At 36.1% G+C, this 21,342-nt stretch overlaps 1 protein-coding gene across 1 annotated transcript in view; it reads left to right on the top strand.

The window, feature by feature from the left end:
• Positions 1–21,342, top strand: part of LOC150106881 (14-3-3 protein zeta-like) — a 93,605-nt gene that overhangs the window by 40,171 nt on the left and 32,092 nt on the right. Inside the window, exons 3-4 of the mRNA XM_090392789.1 lie at positions 4,414–4,537; positions 15,772–15,935. Of these exons, the coding sequence (XP_090248915.1) occupies positions 4,414–4,537; positions 15,772–15,935 (288 nt within the window). The remainder of the gene's footprint in view (positions 1–4,413; positions 4,538–15,771; positions 15,936–21,342) is intronic.

Raw genomic sequence — 21,342 nt, 5'->3', positions numbered from 1 at the left:
TAAAAAAGTATATAAGTAAAATCCATATGTTTTCTTCAAGAAATTCATATGGTCTGAAGGTCCATTACTCCTGGAATGTCTCTGAAGACATTCCAGGAGTAATGTCAAGGAAAAGTGATGTTCTGCCGTTTTTCATGTTCAAGGGTACACTTTATATTATACTTTGAGATCTTTTCATTAGAAACACCTCTTGTGCAGTCATGACTTTCAGGTGCCTAGAAAACAAACTCCACAAGGTTTCAAACATCCTCCATGTGTAACTTGACCAGTGTCTACTGCAACAACTCTGTCAGTTCGCACTCCTTCTATTAGAGGAGAAGGATCAGCAGTTCTCACACCCTATTCTAGCATATCCCACACATATTCAATTGGTTACAATCAGGAGAGTTTGGGAACCAAGACAATGTGGTGAATTTGTTGTCGTGTTCCTCCAACCACTCAGTAGTTGTACGAGCCCAATGACAAGGTGCATTGTCCTGTTGAAAGATGGCACTGTGGTTGGGGTAGACCTGCTGCAGGTACGAATAAAGATGGTTGGCTAACAGGTCCTTGTAGCTTTCAGTGTTTGTGGGATGATAACCAACGGACCTAGAGCATGCCAGGAAAAAGTTCCCCACACCATAACACCACTTCCACTGGCCTATTGAATCCCAACTGTGCAACCAGAGGAAAGGATTTCATGCTGTTTATACCAAATGTGAACCCGGCCATCAGTATGGGGCAGCAGGAAAGGACTCGTCACTTCAGATTACCTACTTCCGAAGGTCCATTGCTGACATTCCTTCACCCATGCTAAGCATTGTTTGCTATGTCTGGCAGTCATCATGGGTACCCTTGTTTGTCTCCAACTGTGGAATCCCAGATGAAACAAGGTATGGTGTATGTGGAAATGGGTCAAACCACCCCCACTGTTGTACTGGTTGCTGTGTGACTGTTGCATGTCGTTGCTGAGATACCAGTCATGGCTGACCAATGTGAGCCCTTCTGCTGGATGTCTGCTCATGGTTAATCCAGTCCTGATACAGTAGCATGGGAGCAACCAACAAGTGCAACAGTTTCTGAAATACTAGCACCTGCCCTCTGGGCCCAGACTATCTACCTGCAGCCAGATTGGCTTATGTTTATTTCATTTCTCCATTACTGGCAAATGTTTACTGTTTACATGCAGAGGGTAGATGTGCCCATTTATAGTAGTCACACATGACGATATCGTGTGGTACTTCATTATTGCGCTGAATGTGTAGATGGGGGTATCGGTATAGACAAAGCCCTTTGGTCAGAAAGATCTGGATTCAATTCCTATCCGTGATGTCAGGAACCTTTATATGGTCTCTTTTGGCAAAAGGTGAGTTTGCCAATCTCATATGGTAGCTTCTTCACCTGGAAACTCTGGTTTTTCATTCCCCAAAACAGGCAAACCCTTCCTGTGAGCACGCACATGCGGATTACAGTAAGGAATACTTGGGACCCAGCCATAGGCCTCATTCGTCAGTTATGCCACTCCTAAGCCCAGATAAAATGGGGGGAGGGGTTGCAGTAGTGCCGTGCTTCCCTGTAAAATTCATGGCCATTATATCATCATATGAAATTAGAAGGGCGGGGAAAAAACTCGATGTAGTGTAGACTTAAAATAATTATTATTTATTCTGTTTTATTATTTTTTGCTTCAGCAGAATTAAGCTTAAGAACTTTGATACAACAATGTTCCTGCATTTAACTAGAATGGTACCTCTCCTCCTTTTTCAGAAAGTTTTTGTTTGATACCCAACTTCTCTAGCCTTTAAAAAAAATTAAAAAAAAACTCCCTATGTTTTTAAGTTCTTGTAAAGACATTCTTGGGAGTTCTTGTATAATGACTGTGGTAAGCCTGTATTTTTTTTTTTTTAAGCCATGCTGTCATCTGTGGATTAAACAGTAACTAGAAAAAAATTTTTGTGTGTGTGTGTGTGTGCGTGCACGTGCATTGTCAGGAGCTTACTTAGAGTAAATTGCTGGGCGTATAATGTATCACGGTAAGCAATAAAAGAAAAAAAAATACAGTGGATACAAATTAAAATAAGCGATGCATGAAAGCAGGTGCACTTCATTAGAATTTTGAAGAAACCTGACACTTTCATACGATTCGAGTTTTTGGGATCTAGTTTTTAAACTTTAATGTTAGTTGATTGGTTCGAATCCATACTGAGTACATTAACTTCTCTTAGCAGCTGGTTGTTCTTAGTATGGATTTGAATTCTGGAAAAATCAAATCATTTCTTTGCATGAAAATGCAACCTTCCTTCAAAGAAAAATGGTAATCATTGATGTGGATTTGAGAGCTGAAAATAAATTTATGAAGTTAAAAAAAAACATTGGAAGGAAACTTTAGTGTTGAAAAGGGGCTACATGTTTGTTAAGACAAAACATAACAGGTTTTGCATTCTTTGGATAAAATGCATATGAAAATCAATATTGTGTCATTTGAATCTATCTTCTGAAGCAAAAGTCTAAAAAAAACTGGACTCATTGTAAAGGGAAGATTTGAGACAAGAGAAAAAAAACAGCAGCATGGATTGTAAATTAAATCCAACATGACTTGCACTAACAAGATGAAACTAAATTTGAGATTGCTCTTTTTGTAGCCAGCCTCATTGGTCAAGTGGTTAGCATACTTGCTCTCCAACTAACAGGTCATAGGTTGGAATCCTGCTGAGGGCATAGATGTCTGTGACTGTCTTACCTTGCAGACTGCTATAACCTTTAATGTGGCATGGTGACCTTGCTCTTCTTGTGCCATTAAAACCATAAATCATCATCCTTTTGTAAACCAAGTGAAACTGAAATAAATTCATAGAGCCTTCACATCTTGGTCAGTATCGATGCAAATCTCTTCTAGGATGCAAAGAATCTTCATTGTGGCTTTTCAAGTGAATGAGTTGGCTTGTCTCATATGGGATGGCAGGGTTTTTTCGTTTTGCAAAACAGGCTAACAGGCCAAAAGAACATGTGCAACTTGGACAGGGCAGTAATCAGGTTTAAGATTCCAGATCATTTGGCTCTGGCAAGCCATTGAACCTAACAAGATGATCGACTCAGTTTGTGTTACATCACATCTCGTATCCTTTTCTTCTTCTCTTTAAGTTTTTCGTCCTGTAATTTGTGCACTAATTGGCTGGAGAATGTATGTATGTAGTTGACAATATACTGGATTCATAGCCTTTTACTTTGAAAATAGTGTTCTTTTTAGTGGCCCAAGTACTTTCTTATCAAATAAGCATCAGAAGACTACTATTGCTTGTAAAATTATTTTATAATCTTTAGATTATATAATTATCCCGTCTTCCCTTTTGTTGTCAGGCTTATTAGCCTGTCATAGTAAACTGTCTTACTTTTTGGGTAATGATAAGGTAACTAATCCTATCTTCATCTGTAAATTACATGCCTTCTGGCTGATTTGTATGTTTTGTGGGATGAAAAACCAGTTTCCAAACCCTACTACCTCTATATGTATCTGACTAACTTGCCTTCAGTTTGAAAAGTCTTGAGCTGACCTATGGAGGCTCAGTTTTTACTGCAGGACTCATTGCATGGTGGAGCATACTCTGCAGACCACAACATACTATTTTAGTGTAGAAATTAGTGCACTCACCACCCACTTCAGTAATGCATTCCACTAGTTCACAATTCTTCATTTAAAAAAAAAAAAAAATTAACTGATCTTCATCTCTTCTGATAAGCTCCTTTTGCCAACTTAAATGTCAATTCCATCATTTTCTCTCATCCAAGTTCTGCAGATCCCGCCTTCTCAACCTCCTTGTACTCTAAATTCTAAAGGCCATCATTTGTCTCTGGACTTCTTCACCTAAAATATCCAGGTGATCAGATGTGGCCTGATCAGTGACACTATTACCTTCTTATCCTGAGTAGCATTTCTAACTTTTATGTTGTCCCTTCACATGTCAACTTGCTTTTCATCTATATGTATCTTTGGCTTCCTGTGGCAAAGCTCCACCAATTCAAAACTTTCCTTTGGCTAAAAAGGATAATGTCACTAGTTATTCATCTACCCGACATTCCAATTTTTCAAATCCTCTTGTGAGATGCATATATGAAAGAGTAATGTCTCTCTCTCTCATTGCTCTTCCCACTTTATCATTGCAGAAATTTTAGTCTTTCCAAACCTTTAACTATATCATTCAGTTAAACAGCAGTCCTAGAAAAAAAATTCTGTAGCTGAAAGATACCAGTAACAAATGTTGACTATTACAATTTTTCTGCAAAGTGGTACCACGTACCACATCTTATGTAGATGAGTTACAGTATCTGTAGTAATAGATATTAAAAAAATGCATAGCAGCACACAATTAATAAAATTCACTTAACTTTAAAAATTCTTTCATTGGGTTTAATGCTACTGGCTCTTTTTGTTTTCAGGGTCTCCTCGATAAATATTTGATACCCAAAGCTAGTAATGCTGAAAGCAAAGTTTTCTATCTGAAAATGAAAGGTGATTACTATAGGTATCTTGCAGAAGTTGCAACAGGAGAACAAAGGAACAGTAAGTATTGGTCTTATTCATTTTTGTACATAGAGTAAGAGTTGGGTGGATGCAAGGATAATTTAAATGTTCATTGCACGTGAAGATATCAAGGAATTTGATAGTTTTCATAGGGGGAGCCAGTTTGTCTAGTTGCTCACTTCATGTTATGGTGGAAAGTGTTCTGTCTTCAGATTCTCTCATCTTTCTTGACCCAAAAATTTAAAATATATTTGGGAGAGGCAGCTTCTTCAGTGTAGGATGGTATACTAAACTTTTTCAGACAACAGTTGTTCATAACAACTGTTATACTGATTAATCTTTAAAACTTCAAATCTGTGCAACAGAGATGAGAAAGCGAGAGAAAACTGGGGTGTGTGTGGGGGGGGAGAGATCTTTTTTTATCATTTTCCATTGAAGGTTATTTGAACTACACCAATGAAAATGGCATATTAAGAAACTGGAAGTGCATATAAAAACACTCAGGGAGGGATGGAATTTCTCAGACCACAATGTTTCAGTACACTTGTCAAAAATAATTTTTGTTGGCTTCATCTCTTCCCAAAATAAAGGAACATTTAAGAGGGCATCATTTAGTAACATGTGAAATGAAGATATGGTTCTTCCAATGAGATGATTAGCTCTGTCATGGCAGTCATATCTACTTGGTACTTTTTTTCAGTGAAATAAGTGTAAAGGTATTAGACCATTAAAATGGCAGATATAAAAAAGATATGTTCCTGCTCAAGAGAAACAAAACCTTAGAATAGTTAAAAATATGCATAACTTACAACAGCTGGAATTGATGGTAGTAGCTGTTATCAGACTTCTGCAACTAAGAAGTCTAAGAACCAACAGCTTATTTTAAGAATGAGCTCAGAGCATCTCTGCCATCAGTAAATCTTGCCAAAAAGTTGTTTTATTCTGCTTGCTGATTTTAAGACCTACCTGTCATTACAAGTAATAAGGGTAGAAATGTGCCTTTTTTTTTGCTTCAGTTCACGAGGAAATGCAGTCCCTGAATTATTGTGCTGATTAGGAGGTTTCCTCTGATTAGACATTCCTAGGAACAGTGGATTCAACAAGAAAATCGATCTGTGTGGTGGGATTGATGAAGAAGAAAGTAGAAAGTGCACTGCATTTTAAAAAAAATTTTTTTTTTATATGTATCTGCACATACTGCACATTGCTTTAGAATTCAAATCGCTTATTAATTGCATGGCCACATCACTTGCAAAAATTCTTATGATGAGCAGGAATATGGTTAGCTAGCTCTCCTTATGTGACATTTGACAAGTGTACTGGAACATTCTGTGGTTTGAGAAATTCCGTCCCTCCCCGAGTGTTTTTATATGTACTTCCAGTTTCTTAATATGCCATTTCCATTGGTGTAGTTCAAATAACCTTCAATGGAAAAATGATAAAAAAAGATTTCCCCCCCCCCACACACACACACACATATCCCAGTTTTCTCTCGCTTTCTCATCTCTGTTGGACCGGTTTGAAGTTTTAAAGATTAATCAGTATAACATTTGTCATGAACAACTGTTGTCTGAAAAAGTTTAGTATATCATCCTACAATGAAGAAGCTGCCTCTCCCAATTTTTATTCATTCAGTATCCAGTTGGATACCCTACTTTGCTATTGGGAATGAAGTTAGAATTGGACACTGAATGACAAGTCCTCATCACTTCTGCTTTTATGCAGAGATTTCATATAGAAACCTGCAGTCACTGTGTTACATTTTTCCTGATTAGGAAATGATTGCTAAAATTGTCATCCTGATTACATTATTGTCAGGTGCGGAAAAGAATAACATTCTGGCTGCAAATTTTAACAACCATCTCATGTTCCATTTCTATGTTAAATTGGCATGATCTCATAAATTAAATTGCACTTATTAACTAGAATGAATAGTTATTTAGAAGGGGAGGGGACATGACAATTGCCTTCATTTTGAATTGTTGGGTCATGTTAAAATCTTTTTTACCCTAATTGAAATTAGAAACTGACCCTTTTTTTTTTTTTTTAGATTAAGCTACGAATCTAATAAATGTGAAGAATTACAGATGAGGAGGGGCATAATTATTATAAAAAGATCTTTTGTTTAGTTTCTGACCTAAATCACAAGTTTAAGCCCCAATTGAATGTCATCAAAGACAGGAATGGAGCAGTGCTAACTGCTAGATTCCTAAATAAAATTTGGAGGAGCCCTCTCTCCTGGAAAATTTTGATTTGGAACCTCCTCCACTGGCATGAGAGTGAAAGAGAAGTTAAAGGACTTAATAGCAATAATTCCCTGGGTGCAAATGGGATCCCAGCAGAGTTAATTAGGCTACATGGGATGTCGGGAAAATAATGTTTCATAGGTTGATTACAAGGAAGATGGGATCATGGCCAAGAGACTGGAAGAGGTCTGTTTTCATACCACTACATAAAAAGGGAGATATGAAGGATTGTAAGAACTATTAGTTTAATATCTCATGCAAGCAAGATTTTTTTAAGATCCTTCTAAATAGGATTGGGTCAGAGATGCCTGAGGAACAAGGTTTTAGGAATGGTAAGGGTACCAGAGATCAGATCCTTTGCCTCAGACAGATCATAGAAAAGTGTAAAGAATTTAGACTCCCCATGGTAATATGTTTCATATGCTACTGTAAAGCTTTTGGCTGTGTTCGGCATGTGAAATTGTAGCAAGTAATGAAAAGAATGGGTTTTCCTCGACACACCATAGTTAACTTGGTGTGTTGATAGTTAACTTGAGAGAGCGAGAAGCAGTGGTAAGAACAGGTGTTGATTAACTGATTGGCTTCAGGTTGGAAAAGGAGTTAGGCAAGGATGTCTGATGATACAGCACTTCTCTGTAATGACAAATTCTTGACAAAGTAAATGAGATCAGTAAGAACAGAGCTTCAGCTCAGTCCTAGCAAGACAAAGATTATGGTTCTCAAAGGAACAGACAATTAAGCTCCTGAGAAATAAGTGTAGCTTAATAGAGAAAGAATTGAGGAAGTCGGCAAGTTCAAGTATCTTGGATCCATTTATTAATGTGAAGAAGCCTTCAGAAGACATTAGAAGAAGATTAGGAATGGCTAAAACAAGTCAGAGATTCAACTAAAATCTGGTATGATGTCTATGATTTCATCTATATCTGGAATGATGATCATCTTCACAGGAATTTTGATGTCCAAGTTGTTATTGCCTGTCATTTAGGGAGTAACTAGTTAGAGAACAGAGTGTAGATTTAATGGTATAAGGGTCATTCCATTACTTTATAATTTTATCATTTGGATGTGAGACTTAACCTAAAGAAGTCAGATAGGAAAAGGATATCTACTTTTGAGATGTGATGTTACAGAATGCTGTTGAGGATATCATATATTGAAAAGCAGACAAATGGATGAGTGCTTGAAATGATCATTTGAGTTTTAAGGCTTCTTAAGGATATTGATTAGAAAAAAAGTTAAAATACTTTAGATACAGTGAAAGGAATTGGAAGGAGTAGACATTAATGAGATGTATGGTATGTCTTGAATGATTGAGAAGAAAGTTGAAGCCTCCAGAAAAACATACAACAGGACCACATGGCGAGAACTGGTGTGGAACATCACCGAGCATCTGAGTAACCATACAGCATCTATTGATGCCCAATGGATGGATGGAGGGATTTGCTCTGTGTTTAGTTTGATTGTAAAAATATAAATTTACATGTAATATACTTAAATCTACATTGACTACATACCATTGTAAAAAGTGGAAAAGACTTAACTGCTAGCCTGGTTGATAAAGTTGATAGAGCATACCATTCCCCAATGGTTATGGCTTTGAATTCCGCTGTAGGCATAAAGGTGCAAGATGTTTTGTCTTGCTTATTATCCTGAAGTGGTTTGAAAAATTCACTGTTTCTTCTGTAGTTCAAGGTTTCTAGATCATCTTTCCTCCACAGGACTGATGTACTGCAAGTTTACATTATTTGCTGGGATTGAAATGAAAGTGGGAGAAGCTAATTTAGTATGTTTTCAGGTAAACTGTAAATGGATGTTGGACAAGTACTTCGTTGTTGTTAGCCTTGTGGAAATAATGCCAGCGAAGATTATTTCAATGTCCAAGCTATTGTTCAGGGAGTAACTAGTTAGAGAACAGAATGTAGGTTTAATGATAAAATTAAATGTAATTCCATTACTTTATAATATGATCATTTGTTGTCCCCTTGCATCTCTTTATTTAAATCTGTTAGTGTGTAGATTTCAAGATGAAACATCTAAAGTATTTCATTTAAAGTATAATTAGTTGTCAATATGAAATGTACATCTTTATGAATGGGAAGGGTGAGGAACATGAAAATTTGCTGTGTGCATCAGTTACTAGAACGATATAGATCCATATGTAACTCACAGTATATTCTGACATTATTTTAGAATGAAAAAATCGAAAGGCATTAGGATGAAATCTGAGTTTTGAGACACTTGCTTGCCTTTTTTTGGAAGAATGATTCTGTATGAAGAAAGTTTCTTCTTTTCCAAGAGATTCATAAATGTTCAAGAAATTTATTTTCGCTTTATATAAAATTTTCATGAATAAAGCTTCCATAGCTCGGTCGGAAAGACCTGGGTTCGATTCCCATCTGTGATGTGAGGAACCCTTATCCAGTCTCTTTCAATTTAAGGTGAGTTAACCAGTCTCATATGGAGGTGGAGGGTTCCCTCTCAGAAACTTGGGTTTTTCGTCTCTCAGAACAGGCAAACCGGCCCTGTACACACGCTTCTACAGACATAAAAATACCTCCTCCCTCCCACGTCCAGCTCTGGGTAAGTCGGTTGGAATCGTGTGTATAGTTGCATCATGTAAAAGACTGATCCCAAAATAGATGGAAAAAGGCACAAGAAGAAGAAATATTTCATGAATAACATTAAGCTGAACTTCTGGTTGAAAATCTTTTTGTAGTTATGATTACACATAACTATTGCTTCTGAAAATAATTAATGAAGATTTGTATGAGTAAAAAGTATACATATTTTTCTTCTTTGTAGTTTCTACCCAAATAGAACTGAATTTTCAAATGTGTTGCAATGTGAATTTAGTTCTCTGGGAGGTACCATGTGAAAGATCAAATTCATAGAGAATAAACTTTCTTTTTCTTAAAACTACTCGGAATTTATTATCATTCTGTGCTAAAATTTATGATGGGACTAAAAGAATGAATTGATGTGAATAGGCAGTTAAAGTACTAAAAGTAAAACTAGTCAAAACTGCCTGTTCCATGGTGGGGAAGAGGTTCCTAAATACTTTCATATTCAGTTTCATATTTCATAATAGTATATATTACCAGGCCAGCAAGGTTGTATTTGTGAAGTTACTCTCTAATGTGAACTGAATTCCTGTGTGTGTGATTTCTTGTTAATTATAAAACTTTGGTTGTGAAGAGTTTAGGTAAATTTAAAGATATGATTTGACTATACTAGGGAACTAAGAACCACAAGAATGCAAAGAATATTAATGCCGTCTCACTACAGGCTTTATATATATTGTAGGCTTTTTTTATGTTGCTCTCATCCAAGAAAGGTTATTCGTAAACCTATAGTACACTTTGTACTATGGGTGGACTAAAAATCTTTTTTTTTTTTTTTTATTTATTTTTACGTAGTCTGGAAAGCTCTAGAGACCAAACATTGAACTTTTTCAAGCCACTTTAGGCATCCTCCAATAAGCAGAGAAGTGGTCTCATACCAGGCATTGAAATTCATCTCTCACCCAAAGACAATCGCAAACATTCATGCTGGGATTTCAACCCGTTGGTTGGAGAATAGGTATGCCGATTGCTTGGCCAACCATGCCAACAAGGTTGTATTTGTAGAGTTACTGTCTAGTGTGCACTGAATTCCTGTATGTGATTTTCTTGTTGAATTAAAAACTTTGATTGTAAAGAGTTCAGGTAAATTTAAAGATATGATTTGACTATACTAGGGAGCTAAGAACCACAAGATTGCAAAGAATATTAATCCCAACTCATGATAGTAAAAACTAAGACCATAAAACTGTTGATGTCATGACAGTATTGTTCTGAAGTAAATTCACTGTAGTAAACTATCCATTGAAATGTATCCTGTGGTCTAAATTAATTATAGTGAAAGCAGAGGTCAAATATTCAGATTCACATGTGGGTGTTCCTAATTTGATTCTCCTTTGATGAAATAAGTGATCACTTCAAGCTGCTGGCCTGGTTTGGCCGAATGCTTAGTATATTGTGCTCTAACCAACAGACTATGGGTTTGAATTCCATTGCCTGGTGTGAGACTACTGCCCCACTTATTGGATGCCTGAAGTAACTTGAAAAAGTTTTGTGTTTAGTCTCTAGGGCAGGATCTCTGGATAGTATAAAAAATAAATTTAAAATTGTAAAAAAAATAATAATAGAGAAATCCTTAGCCAACCTACAATATGAATATACAGGGTGTTCGGGATAAATTTGACAGTTTCGTAAGGAAAAAGAAAATCTTCTTTGTATCTATTAAATTTAATGAATTGACAAAAAAACATTACAGGCAGAGTTAATTACAATACTATCAACAAGATTTACTCAAAATAACCACCATTAGCATCGATCACAGCTTCAATTCTGCTTCGGAACCTCGAACAAGCTGATGCTACAGTCTCCCTGGGAAGGGCCGCAAAAACTGTTTTAATTTTATCCATTAACTGGGCTTTTGTATTACTGGAAGTGCGATTGGTGTCTTTTTCAACTGCGCCCCATACAAAATAATCCATGGGGTTAAGGTCTGGGGAGTTTGGAGGCCAAACATTTGGACTGGTGAAGTCGTAGAAATTTTCAGACAACCATTTTTGACTTTTCCCAGAGGTGTGGCAAGGGGCCGAATCCTGCTGCCATACATACGGCCTACCATTGGCTACCCTTGTTATCCAGGGCTTGACTACAGTTAGCAACTCCACGAACAAAGCCCGAATTCCAATGCCAGGGTTCTTCAACACCTGTTCCTGCAGATTTGCGAGGAATTCTGCTGTACGAACGCAATCAGATCGTCTGCTAGGGATCTTTCTTCTTGCTACATCCTCGTAGTCACCATTTCAAGTCTCTAGTTCATGCCTGATTGTTTTTACTGTATTCAGGGAGCATTGGGCAGCAGTCGTAATATCCTTATTTTGATGGCGGGCACGAATCATCATGATACAAGTTATTCTCTTCCATGATTCAGGTGGGTTCCAGCTATCCATCCTTTCTGACATCTTGTATATGAATGAAGAAGGGTCCAAACTTTTAAATGAAGAGAAGTGTGTGTTAATACATGTAACTTACGGAAAAATATAATTAATTATAAATATGTCAAATTTATCCCGAACACCCTGTACTGCAATAGGTTGCAGTATATTCATATCTTTGATGGGTGGGAACAACATTAATGCTCTTTTTTTTTTTGCAGATTGAGTTACATTTGACTGCAGAATATCTGTTTTCAATGCATATTTTTTAACAGATGAGACTTAAAATTGGGTAGTAGGAACAAACAACCTAAATTTACTTGGTTATTTAAAAGATTTACAGGTAATCACTTAATAACTACTAAGTCGAGAGTTAGATTTTATTAATATAATGCTCATGTTAGATTCTAAGTAAGTTATATGCTACACATGATTGTGGATTTATTAATTTCTGGGATGAATTTGTTTAATAACTAGAAACCATTTGGTAGCTATCAAAATACTGGTAATTGAGTAGGGACATAAAAGCTAATATTTTAAGACTAGAAACACCAAGGAAATTGATGGTAATTGACTAGGTGTAGAAGAGTATCTTGAGTGATACTGCACTCCTAATGAAGATAAAGAATAGGATAATGTGGTTTAAATCAATTGGTTATCATTAAGCCATATATGGCTTAATGATAACGTTTCGTGATATCAAGGTGTATGAAAACATTTTGTCAGAAGAAATAAGTAAATCGGGGTGGGGAAAGTTAACGATGACGGACATATTCAGGACAGAAATTTGAGATTGTGAGGTACATGTATGAAGTTTATAAAGTTGGAGGGGATATGTTACCTCATGTTGGAGATTTAATGGAATATTTACAGCACTAGGAAAGGACTAGAAACTAATAATGCTTCCAATTTTTCGTCTCGGTCACTGATACATCTTCAGGGATTACAAATAACTTTTGTAACATACACTCAAATACAACATAATGCTAAGTGAAACACATGGATGAGTCTAAAGTCCTATCTAGGTGGCTTGCCCTCCCACTTTACGTCCTAGGTGACCTAGGACGGAAAGTGGGACCTCTGATAATTATGTTTCCTAAACATAATTATCAGAAGTTTTATGCAGTCGTATTTATTTAAATTCGGTTGATTTCTGAGTGCTGCTGCAGATTCTAAAAATAGTCTTTCTTTTTTGAATTTACTATGGTGGAGCATGGTGGTATTTCTCCAGGCGATCCTGTGGGTTGTATCCAAAACATGGTCTGCAAGGCAGATTGACCATAGTCATGATTGCAGATGTGTGATTTCTGTTCTTCTAAATGGATGGTTACTGATCTACCTGTCTGTTCGAAGTAAGCCAGCTTGCAGGAACAGGGTACTTTATATACTTAATGCACTGAGAGAGGAGGGAGCTGATCTTTGGTAGAATGGATAAGGGTAGCAAGTTTTTGGTGGGGCTCTTTGTTTCTATCTACTATGGATAGAGTACAGTCTTTACTGCTACTCTATTCACTTACAAGGTGTCCCATGAGTTCCTTGATATTTTAATAATTCATAAAAATTAGAAAAATTGATATATTAGTGCAGTTTGCATGAAAGTGAATTGCGGGGAGGGGGATTTTTTGGCAGGGAAAAAAAATTTACCTTCAACTGATGTAGTGCACTGTACCACATGCATCATTTGCAAATGAGAGTTCTATAAAACAGTGTGTATTGCTGACAGCTCATAATGAATGTGTGCAAATTCTCAGTCATTGGGGAGGGAAGGTGAACATAATTGTTTTTGTGAAAAGAAAAATTTGTTGCTGTGATGCTTACATTGGTGGATAAGATATGGTTAGTGAAGTTGTCTTATGTAAATGGTGAATTGGTAGCGAAAGTTTTGAACGCAGAAAAGAATGAAGAAAGGTCAAGGTCCTAGAATTGCGGGGAGGGGGATTTTTTGGCAGGGAAAAAAAATTTACCTTCAACTGATGTAGTGCACTGTACCACATGCATCATTTGCAAATGAGAGTTCTATAAAACAGTGTGTATTGCTGACAGCTCATAATGAATGTGTGCAAATTCTCAGTCATTGGGGAGGGAAGGTGAACATAATTGTTTTTGTGAAAAGAAAAATTTGTTGCTGTGATGCTTACATTGGTGGATAAGATATGGTTAGTGAAGTTGTCTTATGTAAATGGTGAATTGGTAGCGAAAGTTTTGAACGCAGAAAAGAATGAAGAAAGGTCAAGGTCCTATCACTCCTGCCAGAATAGTCTAATACAACTTTTCGAGAAAACTGAAAATTTGTCAGATCATCCTTGAACATGCAGACCAGTGTTATCCAAAGTCCATACCCTAGTGGCATAATCAACAAGCAGTGTAAGTAGTGCACAGGAAGCTGCAAGAATCACAGGCATAGCGAAAATGTCACTATTCTGCATCCGTCATGGTGTGTAATCATCACACCACCAAAGCAAGCATCACAGTAACAACTTTTTCTTTTCACAAAAACAATTCTGCTCACTGCCAGTGACTGGGAATTTGCATGCATTCATTACAAGCAGTTGGCAGTATACCCTGCATTTTATAGAACTCATTTGCACATATTTGCAAATGATGCATGTGGTACAGCACCTTCTATCGGTGAAAATTAGAAGGAAATTTTTCTCCCTGCCAAAAAAAAATCCCCCTCCTTGCAATTCACTTTCATGCAAACCGCACTCTAATATACCAATTTTTTTAATTTTTATGAATTATTGAAATATCTAGGAACTTATGGGACACCCTGTACATATGAATAGTTCTGAGCCAGTTCCGAGTGTCTTTCTAAACATGCAGTTGCTAAATAATACTAGTTACAGTTGCTCTCACATTTGAATTCCATTTAAAGGAAATGCTTGGGTTGTTCTTCTCACCTTCCAAAAGTTGGAAAAGTGGAACACACTTACTCATCTGTTTTTGTATCCTAGTAGTGTTTTACTTGGCTTCCTCACAACTGCACATGAGAAATACCATTTTCTGTGTGCCTGCATTGTTGCCATTTGAATTTCTCGGTGCTGTTTGTTACACTGATGGTTTAAGATACTTAAACCAAAATATTTGTATAAATTTAGTCATTTGATTACTTTCCAGTATTTTCACGTGTATATGTTTTGAGTGAAATTAGAACCGGATGGTATATGGCCTTACAAGTGTGGTTTCATATCCTATGTGGAATTGGAAATTAACAGTCTGTAAGTTTCCCTGATCATTGTTAACCATGAGATTATTCCTCTACTCATTGAAGATCTTGAGTGTCTTTAAAAGTCAGTTTGGCAGAGTTGAATTCCCAGATGATTTAGGTCTTAGTTCACTTGGTTAGCATTTCTACCCACAGAACACTTAAAAACTGTTCGTGTGGGTGTGATGAAAGTTAGATAATCTTGAAACCTGCTCTATAGACCAAAAGTGGAACATATTCAAGGCCACTTTAGTAAAAATCATCCACTTAAAACATTCACAAATATCAAACCTGTCATCTTCTTTAATCAACCATGCTAGTTTAATTGGTGGTGGGGGGGGGGGGGGGGGTTAGGTTATTTCCCGACATGCTTTATTAGTTTCAGGTCATGAAAAAAAAAGTCTTATGCTGGGAAAACAAATGGAAGTCAATTATATTTACATTAATAAACAATATAGTATCTATTTGATTCTTTGTATTGGAAAAGGTTATTAAATTTTAATGAACTTATATTGATATTTAATTAAAAACCCACTTTAAGCTGTATATTTCTAGACACATTCATCTTGACCAGATATAAAAATATTAATTTGAATTTTCAACAGCTGCAGTGGAATTAGTAGACTGCTGTTCTTGGTTTTGATAGGATTGATTTACTGTTATAGTATATACTGCTCAGGAATTGACAAAAACAAAGTGGAGAACAGGTAATAAAGAATATTGGGCAATAATAGGGATGAGTGGATATGTAACATTCTTTTTATTATTATTATTATTATTATTATTATTATTATTAGTTCATTCCTTATACTTAACTGATGTTTTAAATCTTCAGGTGTTGTTGAAGAATCCCAGAAAGCCTACCAAGAAGCCTTTGATATTAGTAAGAGTAAAATGCAACCAACGCATCCAATTAGGCTGGGTTTGGCATTAAATTTTTCAGTATTTTATTACGAAATACTGACCTCACCAGACAAAGCTTGTCAATTGGCAAAACAGGTATTTTCATAAATAATACGTTTTTGACATTTGTGTTAACTTTGTTTTTTTTTTAATGAATATTTAACGATATTTAAAAAATAAGTGTCCAGATATATTTATCTGACCCCCAGAAATAATACTAAATTTAGAGGGACCCTCCCCAAGACATTCATTTTTCAGTGGTGGAACGTTAATTTTTTTGTCTGGGTCTTTTATCTTTTATATTCACATAAGAGTAAATTATAATTAACATTATTAATCTACTTGAGGACCACTATGTGAATGAAAGCATCAACATTTTTTTATAAGAGAATACTGTGTAGGAAGGAGTTGGCAGGTAATTAAAGTTCAGCATGCAAAACTCACTACTACATCATTTCACTTACTTGTCTGAATGCAAGAGTAGAGTAAAAATAAAGTATATCAGACACTTGCCTTGTGTACTTTATAATTCATATCTTTTTTTTAGGAAATTACCTTTAAAAAAATAATAGATTTTTTTTAAAGAAATTATCTTTAGTGGAAGTAATGAAGCAGTTGAGAATCAAACCCTGTCTTGTGGTCAAAAGTGGCTCAAGCAGATATAAGCTTTGTAATTGGTGACTTATCATGTGGAAGTTTGGGGTAGGGATATCTCTCTCATGTGTGTGTGTGTGCGTGCGTGCGAGAGAGAGAGAGAGAAAGAAAGATTAATTAGTGGACTCGTAGTGGCAGGACACACCACACAAAGTGGAGGGAGGTGTTAGGCAGTGAGCTGCTACTTTTACTAATTCTGATAATAAACAAGCAAAAAAACTTCCAGATCTAAAATAACCTCAGCATAAAACAAAAAGCAGTAGCGTTGACAAATAAACACCTAACTAGGAATAAAATAGTACTCAATATTACTATTACTACTACTACTTTGGATATGCAGCTTATATTTGCAGTTGACCCTTGAAGAATATGGGTCCACTTATATGCAGAATTTTTTGAATAAATGTATTTGTAAATTTGCAACAAATTTTGCTCAGCATGCAAAACTCGCTACTACAAACAAACTCACAGATGAACTGCATAATCTAGAAATACTGAAAAAGTCAGGTATGCTTTGAATGCATAAAATATACATAGACTAGTATCTATTTTATCATTCAGTACCATAAAATATACACATCTATTATAAAAAGTTAAAAATTTATCAAAACTTGCGCACACAAAATAAAAAAATTTTATAACCATTCATTCATTAGTGTATAGGCTAAAGCAATCATATTGCTGCTGCTTCATTATCAATGCACGAATCATTATACCTGTAAATAAATATGAATGATTTCTTTTTCATAATTATATTTTCATTTTTGATGTCTAGTGTTAGTAATACGTATAACATCTACAGTGTTTTGTGACTATAGGTACTGACAGACATACGGTTCATCTCATAAACAGACCATGTAAACTTACAGTATCGATAAATACCGTACAGTACTGTAAATGTATTTTACTTATGATTTTCTTAATAACATTTTTCTTTTCTCTAGTATACTTATTGTTGTAAGAAGTATATAATAGATATTACATACAATATGTGTTAATTGACTGTTTTGTTATCACTAAAATTTCCAGTCTACAGTAGGCTCTTAGTAGTTTAGCTTTTGGAGAGTCAAAGGTTATATGCTGCTGCTGCTTTTTTTAACTGCATGGAGGGGTTGACACCCTCATTGTTCAAGGATCAACTGTATGTTGCAATTTTCATATAAACGGTAAATTCTCTGCTGAACTAATTTGGTGCAAACATGGACTAGATTAAATATATGCAGTATTAACTACTTAATGGAAGTGAAATCTGAGTAACTAAACAAAATGATATAGAAATGACTGTAGGTCATATTGTATCCCTGGGGAAATGACTTTTGCTTCTATAACACTTGGCTGCTCAAAGTAAGAAAGAATATTATAGGTTGGGTTCTAGTTTAGAAAGGCTACAAAAAGTTTCTTATAAGGCTGGTTTGAGTTATTCAGTCTTTGGCAGAGGCAAGGATTCCCTCCCTCTTGGGCTTTTTACCCTACACCCCAAAACTTGACAGAACTTGCACTACAATAAAGAGCCGAGAGACTATTTTTCCGGCAGCATAAATTAAGTTAAGTGGATAATAAATCCCTCATTATTTTAAAGCCAGATATGAGACTCGGAGATAGTAGGGGTATATGTAAGTTCGGTTCACTTAAACCTTGGTATTCCAGGTCTACCTACTCGCTGAACTGATGAGACCTCAATAAAGGTTGAAACCGGTCTGGGTAGTGACCTCTCCTCATAATGTAAAACAGTAATACATCTCCTAGGAGCTGCATTTTACATTATGAGAAAATATTAAGGATAGTGACGAAACTTGCTCCACCTTTGACACGAGTTGCCCTAGTGTTGTACCACCCAGGTGTTGATTTATGCTTGGACTCGCCAATAGTTCTTCGGCATGAAACTCTTAGATTTCGATCTCTGAGTTTCGTATCCGGCTTTAAAATAATGAGGGATTTATTATCTCCTTAACTTAAGAACTTGCACTGTTAGAGAAATGTCAGGATTTAGGCCAGTGAGGTGGCACAGTTGTGTTGTACCTTCTTATCCTCTTACCCTGTACCACCAATGAGATGAGGCTTTGCGCCTCATCTCATTGGTGGTGCGAGCTCACTATCAGTGAAGGATAAATACTGGCTGCCAGACTCTTAAAAAGGAGCTCTTCCCCTTTGGGAATTAAAAGGCATTAGAGCAACAGTTCTCAACTTTTTTTTTTTTAATACGTTGACCTCCAAAACGGAAAAGTTTTGGTATTACTTATTAAAATATGTACAATACAAAATGAGCTATAAAATACTGTATTAACATGGTGATTTATTAATTTCTGGGAATGTGTCGCAACAAATCTTATGCTAAATTTTCACCAGAAAACATAATACAGTAATCCCCTGATTAGTGCATCATTTTTTTTTCAATGTCCAAATTCGATTAGTGCACAGATATAAATCTTAAAAATAAATGTTAACAGATTTTAAAAATTTTTCTATCCATACATTATGGCTAACTATTTTAAAATATCACTCACCAGAATGAAATACATTTTACAAAGTTATTTTTAATGGCCTACTACACTACTTCTATGTATACTGTTCCAAAATTTACCGATAACATTTATGTCGTCTGCTATAGTATGCCCACAGGTTCGAGACCCTTCGACGCTTCTGCACATCTCACAAAAAGGAGAATCCATTCCGATAATAGGATGGTAACCAATCCATCTTCTGGGATGAGTTGTTTATTATTACATGTAGGAAAATTAACTTTTTAAACTGGTAATTATTTTGCTTGTATAACAGTTGAGAAATTTTATCTATAAAGCACGTGATTTCGGTGTTGGCGACCAATTCATACGTCCTTTGAAAATGGACCAGGCTGACTGAAAAACCTTTGCTCATCTTGCAAAATTTTAATGCTGATTCTGTCAGTCAAACACCAATTGATGAAGCAATAAAGTATATAACAGAGTGGATTGTCTAGGCAACAACAGCCTCCATTTAAAGAACATCATCTCAATTTCCACTCTTTCCAAAGCCTTGGTGGAACACAGAATGCCAGCCGAAAAAATCAACACAGAGCATTGGGTATATTTCATAGATACCCCACCACACCAAACTTAGTGTCTGGTCTTCCATCTTCTTGTGTGTGTAAATCAATCAAAATTATGCCTATTTTTTGCCAGATCATCAAAAAAATTTAAAAGAATATATTTTTAGTGTGCCGTATTATGAAAAAGGTTGAAATTCACTGCTTTAGATAATAAGCAAAGTGTTATTGCTGATCCCAAAACTATTGCAGACACTTTGGAAGAAACCTTTGCCAGAATCTCAGCAACAACTTCATATCCTCCAATTTTTAATACTGAAAGAGCAGCAATAGAAAGGCTAAATTTTTCTGCCAATGGTCTTGAGCCATACAATCAGCCATTTGTTAAGGAGGAACTAAAAAGAGGTCTTCTACTGTCTTACCCTAGTGCAGTAGGGCCTATTGATATCCATTATGAAATGATAAAACATCTACTATCATCTTCTCTTAATATATATATAATATAGTACTTGCAGAGGAAGAGTTTCTGAATTCTTGGCATAAGTCTGTTGTCATTGCTATCCCAAAACCAGGAAAGGATCCAACACTAGCAAATAATTATTGCTCTGAACAGCTGTCTTTGTAAGATACTAGAGAAAATGGTTAATGCCAGACTTCTCTGGTATTTAGAAAGCACCAGTATTATCTCCAATACACAATGTGGGTTCTGTAGACATCATTAAACTTCAGACCATTTGGTTAGTTTCAAAACTTGTATAAGAGATGCATTTTTGAAACAAGAACATTGTTTTCTTTGACATGAAAAAGCTTATGACATAGCATGGAGATGTGGCATATTCATAGACCTCTATAACCTGGGTCTTGGGTTATTTATTAAACTTTCTGTCCAGGCAAACTTTCCAAGTCAGAGTGGAAAGTATGCATCTTTGCCATATCATCAACAACAGGGTGTTCCCCAAGGCTCTGTCTTAAGTGTGACACTTTTTGCTGTCAGTTAACTCAATCACTGAACAGCTTTCTCCCACTGCAGACAGTGCTCTATATGTTGATGACTATTTACTGTCACTCTTATAACATGAGGGTAAATGAAAGACAACTTCAGCAAGCAATTAATAGTCTTTTTCTGTGGGCTCTTAGTAATGGGTTCAGGTTTTCAACAGATAGTGTCTGTGTTGTACACTTCTGTCAAATGCAATCCTCGCCCAGATCCTGAATTAAGAATGGAAAGAACTGTTATTCTGGTAGCTACAGAAGCTAAGTTCTTGGGACTCATCTTTGACAGAAAACTTGCATTCCTTGCACACTTTTGTCAACTAAGAGAAAAGTGCAAGAGAGCATTGAACTTCCTTCACACCCTATCATTGAGTGGAGTGCCAATCAGTCTTCATTGCTTCGTCTTTATTGTGCATTTATGTTCAAAGCTCAATTATGGGTCTCAAGTCTGTGGTTCTGCAAAACAGAATAACCTGGGATGGTTGGATCCCATCCATCATCAGGGTATATATGGATAGCTACTGATACCTTTTGCACATAATGCACTCGGTCTTTATGTTGAAGCAAATGAACTGGCTCTATCACTTAGATGGAAACAATTGTTTCTTAATTATGCTCTAAAGATAGTCCCTCCCAGATCATCCTACATGGACTAGTCTTTTCTTTGCATTGGAAAGCTCAATATCACACACTTCAAACTGCCATACATCCTTTTGGTATGTGTGTGTTAAAGAAACTATGCAAGCTGTTGGTATGAATTGACAACATTGCCTACACCAAACATAACAGCATCTCTCCATAGCAGGTTTGCACTCCATCCTGCAACTTCTCACT

This window comes from Typopeltis vanoorti, chromosome 5, assembly GCF_054136105.1.
Source record: "Typopeltis vanoorti isolate ZY-2024b chromosome 5, IOZ_Tvanoo_1.0, whole genome shotgun sequence".
NCBI lineage: Eukaryota > Metazoa > Arthropoda > Arachnida > Uropygi > Thelyphonidae > Typopeltis > Typopeltis vanoorti.
Note: the sequence above shows the minus strand (reverse complement) of the source record. Positions and strands in the feature narration are given on the sequence as shown.